The following is a 7,729-nucleotide window of genomic DNA, read 5'->3' as shown; positions in this document are numbered from 1 at the left end:
TTCTACCACACAAGGGTTCAGCACTACAGTACTAACGACTTTTACCACTCAATGATTCAGCACTACAGCACTAACGACTTCTACCTCACAATGATTCAGCACTACAGTACTAACGACTTCTACGACACAATGATTCAGCACTACAGTACTAACGACTTCTACCACTCAATGATTCAGCACTACAGTACTAACGACTTCTACCACACAATGATTCAGCACTACAGTACTAACGACTTCTAACACACAATGAGTCAGCACTACAGTACTAACGACTTCTACCACACTTAAGTATTGACAACTCCTATAACTCAATGATGCAATGTTACAGTACTGACAACTCAACCATCCCGACAATCTTGACAAGCTGAACCGACTGGATGAACCAACTCCACTTTGTCGGCGAATCAAAATTCAGAAAATAAAACATTTATCAGTCAGTTCTTAAAAAGTCTGTCATAAAATTTGATAGATGTGTCTGAAACTGACGTTATAACACCAACTTCTGAGGGTACATCGTATGCATATCATATCAAGATAAGAACAAAAAGTTATCTAGCTGTACACTCAAACAGAACATTAAACTCGAGCATAAAGGTTCATCTCATTTTAATATCAGGAAAAATGTTAAAATTAAGAATATCTGGTCCAAATTTCATACTCATATATGAATGAAAATGAAACTGTGTTTCCGCAATGTAATATATTATGAATATATCTGAAGCTTTATTTTCTCTTCCTGTGTTTTGACTTGGCTCGTCGTCGGGGAAATGGAGGATAAAGATACAGACTGACAAGGATGGGAACTGCTGGTGCCCATCGGAGGTGTACATCTTGTCCTATTCTCATTGTTTTTATACATGAAATGTTTTCTCTGCAAACTTCAAAGGACATTTGCTATCATTTCTGACACATTGTCCTGAACCTTTGAAGATTAAAATGTAAATTTATACATGGGCATGGCGTTTTGTGGCAATACCTCTTAGATCAAGAAGTGGAGGTGCCAAGCGTTTTGACAGTTGTAACGCAACTTCTTTGATGTTTGAGAATGCACAGGTGATTCTTTCCCTTTTTCTGTATAGTTTGTAAATATATAAAACGCCTCGCCCATGGTTGTATTGAAGATAATATGGTTCATTTGATAATCAGGGATTTGATGCATTTGCTGGATGTCATTTGATTTTTGCATTGATCCTTGGAACAGTCTTGTTTTCATCACAAACAAATATATACTGATGCTTGGTGTTTGGTCTGCAAGAAATGTCCTGTCAGTATATGTAACATCGAAGACAAATGTTACCTGAAGGTTTGATCGCGTTGTATCAGCATCCTGCGACTACCTCTATCTCCAGCTCAATGTATCGAAATAGGTTCAATCCCCATCACTGGTTCAATGCGAAACATCTATGTCTGGTGTCTCGCAGGATAACATTGCTGGAATATATCTATAAGTGGCGTAAAGTCAAACTCACTCCCCCAGGGATTGACCTCTGAGAGGACTCAAAGCCTGTATGTGTGGATTGGGTGGCCCCATTACCACATCGGATGTATATCAGATGGCTGCCTGTGGCCCTCACACGTGACTGATGCCCTGGAGGGGTATAATTCCACTCATACCACTCGTTCCTATCCCCATCAGCCCATTGTCTCTGGGAGGTGTTAAGAATGGTCAAGAATGGTTCCTAGCTACCTCGTTAGAGGCGACTAAATCAGATCGGGGGCTTCGATTTGATTCGCTCTCTCCCTCCCTCATCTCCCCCCCTCTCTCTCCACCCCGTCTCTCTCACACACACACTCTCTCTCTCTTCTAAATAAACACGCACAAACACACACGGAGGTAAGAGGCGGTGGGGGTAACCTACTGGTTAAAGTGTTTGGTCAGTCCCCACTTGGGTACTATGAGTGAAGCCCATTTCTGGTGTCCCCTGCCGTGTGAAGCCCATTTCTGGTGTCCTCTGCCGTGTTGCTGGAATATTGCTAAAAGTGGCGTAAAACTCACTCACTCACTCACACAAGTAGGATTAGCCTGTTGAGCCTGGAATGTATATGATTACTGTCATTATATGTCATTGAGTAACATAACATACTTCGTGAACTCTATGTATGGAACGAGGCACGCATATCAACGGGCTTAGGGATTAACGCTTATATTAAATCTGTTAGCGCTTGTAAATCTCTTACTTACCCTGGCAAAACGCTGCCTTGTGTGTTTGTGTTTGACGGAAGACTATAGTAGAGGGCAACTGTAGTGGATAACATTCCTAGACCGTTGTTTACCATGGCATTCTTTACTACGAACAGGTAGTACCGTATTCCTATATTACCTGAAGACATTTTGTCAGTTTTAACCAATACCATGTCACTGTATGACCTCGCACTGTATCACTTTGTTATTTACCACTCAGGTTCCAGCATTTAGCCGTCTACCATTAACCATGTGTATACATATTTACAACACTATATGATATATACTCATGGAAACGAATAAGGGAACACATGAAAGTACAAGTGTTCCTTTATTCTTTTCCAGGTTTCTTCACAAGGTATGTATTGCACTGTGAGTGAACTTCTGGAAAAGAATAAAGGAATATTTGTACTTCCATGTGTTCCCGTATTCGTTTCCATGAGTATATAATGCTATATCATTCCAGCGCTAAACCACATGTCAATCTCTATATATAAGTACGAGGCCAAATGCTACGGCAGTTACCATTCTCATTTTCTATGTATTATCTCTATTTGACTCCATGGATAAACAATAGGGTTATACCATCCGAAAAATTTAACATTCCTCCTTATTTGACATTTTATACATTCATTACTTATATAATATAACTGTGCCCTGGCTACCTTCCTACCACGTGTGGGGCGGTAAGGTAGCCGAGTGGTTAAAGCGTTCGCTCGTCACGCTAAAGACCCAGGTTTGATTCCCCACATGGGTACAATGTGTGAAGCCCATTTCTGGTGTCCCTCGCCATGATATTGCTGCAATATTGCTAAAAGCGGCGTAAACCAAACCCACTCACCCCCTTCCTAGCTAATATACATAGAATACTGATCAAAGCGGCGTTAAAACAAATGTAAACACTCACTTACTACCTACATCTTATCACCACGTCATCTCCACCTACATCATGTCAAGACGTCATCGGTACATATCATATCACTATACCAATGCTATGTCATTTCACGGCTACTTAAGATGATGTCGTTATGTAATCCCTTCCTTTCTCATATCACCAAGCTGTTGCCTACTATATTATATCACTGTCATAGTCTTCTTTATCAAATCACTATGTCATCGCCACCCATATAACATATCTACGTGATTCCCACCGATATCATATCACTATGTCATCACTGTCATAATCATATCCCTCTGCCATCTATACCTTAATAATCATAGCAATAAGTCACTGCTGCCTGTATCATGTCACTATGTCATCACTGTCGTAATCATATTCCGCTGCCATCTATACCTTAATAGTCATAGCAATACGTCACTGCTGCCTGTATCATGTCACTATGTCACCACTGTCGTAATCATATCCTGCTGTCATCCATACCTTAATAATCATAGCAATAAGCCACTGCTGCCTGTATCATGTCACTATGTCATCACTGTCATAATCATATCCCTCTGCCATCTATACCTTAATAATCATAGCAATAAGTCACTGCTGCCTGTATCATGTCACTATGTCATCACTGTCATAATCATATCCCTCTGCCATCTATACCTTAATAATCATAGCAATAAGTCACTGCTGCCTGTAGCATGTCACTATGTCATCACTGTCGTAATCATATCCCACTGCCATCTATACCTTAATAATCTTAGCAATAAGTCACTGCTGTCTGCATCATGTCACTATGTCATCACTGTCGTAATCATATCCCTCTTCCATCTATACCTTAATAATCATAGCAATAAGTCACTGCTGTCTGTATCATGTCACCATGTCACCACTGTCGTAATCATATCCCACTGCCCTTTATACCTTAATAATCATAGCAATAAGTCACTGCTGCCTGTATCATGCCACGATGTCACCATGACCTAACGCATACAGTCACCAGTGCCTGTGGGAGTACACATTTTGTCTGTGTTTCAGGGTACTTGGGATTGTGCTGACGCTGTGTTGTACAGGTAGGTCTGGCTGTTCTGAAGTTCAGGAATATATACAATACTACCTTCCATACTTCTGAAATATGTCGGTACCTATGACTCCAACTGAATCACTTCTTACAATGCCAGTCATTCTGTTCTTGGATGTCTATGGTGAAATATGATATATTTATGCAGGTGGTGTTACCGTAAATCTAAGTGAAATATAATGCTTTTGGTGTTGATGGTGTTGCCATGTGTCTTAGTAAAATATGTTGCTGTTGATACAGATGGTGTTGTGGCGAGTAACAGATACAGCGCCGGGAGGACTACAACTGACATCGTGGTGGGGTGTTGCATCCTGGGAGTGTTCCTGATAGCGGTGGCAGTCAGCATCTTATACTGTAGGTTTTGTACCAAGCGGAAGCGAGAAGAGCGGAAGAACCGCAGCACAGTCATCCCAATCGAGGCAGAAAGTCCACCGGAAGCGGAAGTCGGAGAAGAAATAGTTCCTACAATTGGTTATATTCCGCCATCAGTGGCAAGCAGTGAAACGGGCGATATAGTTCCCAGTAAGGATGAAACTGATCAGGAGGACGCAAAATGTGAAAATACCGTCTCATCGATCTCATCTTTGTCGACAGATCGGAAAGGTTTGAGCCCGATTGAAGAACTGTGAATCCATTTGTACATTTTTAACACCATTAATGTCATAAGGTATTTCGCAAGCACCGTGTGATATTGTTGGTTTCACTGATCATGTCACATACTAGTCACCGCCATTTTGATTTCCAAACTTAATAGAATCAGTTTCGGACGACTGTTCCTTACCTACGGAGTTGACGTTTCATAATATCTAAACTCACCTAGTTCCATTTTTACCCAGGACGAAAGCATTATCAAAGCAGCCTGAGACAATTCACATTAATTAATTGCTACTTGGCTCATAACTCCTGCATGTGTCAACTTTGATTTATATATGTTGTATATATCCTCATTGTAAGATAAAATAAACCTTTATGACTTCTTGTGAGCTGCAGGAAAGACCACAAGATTACAAGCTGAAAAACTAAATAGCTTTTGTATAATTAATATTGAACTGAATAAATTGTGTAGGAGTAATGAAGTCTCTAGTTAATAAGCTAAAATATATACCACCCATTGTGTAATTGAAAACACACAAGCTATGACAGTATGTAATGCTGATAGCTTCCCTTTGTGTATGGATTTACTTCTAGTGATTGGTTCGAATGTTATATATCTCTGTTGTGCGTACCATCACACACTTCTCAATGTTTAGTGCGGAAATGTTTTTCTTGTAGCAACCTGGTGTTTTCCCCAGTTTGTAAGTGCAATAAAGAAGGTATGTGACTCGGATCTGTCTTAACACTGCAGTGAGTGTAAAGATGTCCCAGAGAACCAGATACTCACCTAAATATACATTCATGGAAATTAAGCCCGTTTTATATATATTGCCTCCTCCTTGCTCATAGATATAATCCATCAACACAAATCCAGCCGTCAGTGTGCTAATAAAGCAGAGTTAAGCCTCACACTTCAAGCAGCGGTTCTGGACGGGGGTTGTCGCTAATCTTGTCAGTACCAGATAGAGTCCAGAACATTTATATCCCAGAGAAATGTCGGAACAAGGCGGAGTTGCAAATAAGATTTTAGACAATAAAAGACATCACGTCATTTCTAATAGTATTTTAGCTCCTTTTTCGATTTGTCATTATGTATCTAATTAACATTTTGCATTTTAAATGATTGATATCGACATAAAATCAGTTGGTTTTAGCAACATTATACAAATGTCTGGTCGGTGGAATAAAATACTTGAGTAGACGGATTCGTAAACCGAGTGTCCTCATACATCTCCGGATCTCACTTCCGCATACTCAGCATATATCTCCATATCAATTGGGTGTAGTGTCAGATGACACTAGGGACAGCATGGTGCCCCGGACGGTAGCGCACAGCTCTCACGTCTTTCCAGACATAGAAAGCTTTATACGCGTTCTTGTTATTGACCTGGAGGACACTTGTAGAAACAACGGTAGATTGGCAGTATGTCGTATGGGTTGGGTAAAAATATTGAGTATACTCGTTCTGGTGAAATAAAAGTCACAGACGACCCGGTCCTTGTTTAATTAAGCAAGGGAAGAGAATTACGTGCATGGCAGTCTGGTATCTAAACTTGCACAAGTATCTAAGGTAATAATTATTAGTTTCAATCTTGTGTGCTGCTGTCCCGACCCTCCCCTCTCTCTTGTGTGTTGCTGTCCCGACCCTCCCCTCACTCTGGAGTGTTGCTGTCCCGACCCTCCCCCTCTCTCTTGTGTGTTGCTTCCCTCCCCCCGCTCTCTCTTGTGTGCTGCTGTCCCGACCCTCCCCCTCTCTCTTGAGTGTTGCTGTCCCGACCCTCCCTCTCCCCCTCTCTTGAGTGTTGCTGTCCCGACCCCCTCTCCCTTGATTGTTGCTGTCCCTCTCCCCCTCTCTCTTGTGTGTTGCTGTCCCGACTCCTCCCTCTCCCCCTCTCTCTTGAGTGTTGCTGTCCTCCCTCCCCTCCGATTCCTCTTGAGTGTTGCTGTCCCGACCCTCCCCTCTCTCTTGGGTGTTGCTGTCCCGACCCTCCCCCTCCCTCTTGAGTGTTGCTGTCCCTCCCTCCCCTCCCGATTCCTCTTGGGTGTTGCTGTCCCGACCCTCCGCCTCTCTCTTGGGTGTTGCTGTCCCTCCCCTCCCTCCCGATTCCTCTTGAGTGTTGCTGTCCCTCCCCCTCCCTCCCTCCCGATTCCTCTTGAGTGTTGCTGTCCCGACCCTCCCCCTCTCTTGGGTGTTGCTGTCCCGACCCTCCCCCTCCCTCTTGAGTGTTGCTGTCCCTCCCTCCCCTCCCGATTCCTCTTGGGTGTTGCTGTCCCTGTCCCTGCTGTCCCGACCCTCCCTCCTGGATTCCTCTTGAGTGTTGCTGTCCCGACCCTCCCCATCTCTTGTGTATTGCTGTCCCGACCCTCCCCTCCCTCTTGAGTGTTGCTGTCCCGACCCTCCCCCTCTCTCTTGTGTATTGCTGTCCTGACCCTCCCCTCCCTCTTTGTGTGTTGCTGTCCCGACCCTCCCTCCCCTCTCTCTTGTGTATTGCTGTCCTGACCCTCCCCCTCTCTCTTGTGTATTGCTGTCCCGATCCTCCCCCTTTGAGTGTTCTCTCTTGAGTGTTGCTGTCCCTCCCTCCCTCCCTCCCGATTCCTCTTGAGTGTTGCTGTCCCGACCCTCCCCTCTCTCTTGGTGTTTGCTGTCCCTCCCTCCCTCCTGATTCCTCTTGAGTGTTGCTGTCCTGACCCTCCCCATCTCTCTTGGGTGTTGCTGTCCCTCCCTCCCGATTCCTCTTGAGTGTTGCTGTCCCGACCCTCCCCCTCTCTTGTGTATTGCTGTCCTCCCCTGCCTCTTGTTGTGTTGTGTTGCTGTATCTCCCTCCCCTCCCTCCCGATTCCTCTTGAGTGTTGCTGTCTCGACCCTCCCTCTCTCTTGTGTGTTGCTGTCCCGACCCTCCCTCCCTCTTGTGTGTTGCTCTCCTCCCTCCCTCCCTCCTCCCGATTCCTCTTGAGTGTTGCTGTCCCGACCCTCCCCATC

The 7,729-nt window shown here is 43.9% G+C and overlaps 1 protein-coding gene across 1 annotated transcript; it reads right to left on the bottom strand.

Annotated features, from left to right (window-relative positions):
* Positions 1-5,122: 5,122 nt before the first annotated feature.
* On the bottom strand, positions 5,123-7,447 carry LOC124257371 (transcription termination factor Rho-like). Its single transcript, XM_046691416.1, has 2 exons — positions 6,406-7,447; positions 5,123-5,139 (listed from the first exon to the last, which is right to left on the bottom strand). The coding sequence occupies exons 1-2, from the start codon at positions 7,445-7,447 to the stop codon at positions 5,123-5,125; spliced, it is 1,059 nt and encodes a 352-aa protein (XP_046547372.1).
* Between the last annotated feature and the right edge of the window lie 282 nt (positions 7,448-7,729).

The sequence above is a fragment of the Haliotis rubra genome, unplaced genomic scaffold (assembly GCF_003918875.1).
Source record: "Haliotis rubra isolate DU_JTF1 unplaced genomic scaffold, ASM391887v1 Scf66, whole genome shotgun sequence".
Classification (NCBI taxonomy): Eukaryota; Metazoa; Mollusca; class Gastropoda; order Lepetellida; family Haliotidae; genus Haliotis; species Haliotis rubra.
Note: the sequence above shows the minus strand (reverse complement) of the source record. Positions and strands in the feature narration are given on the sequence as shown.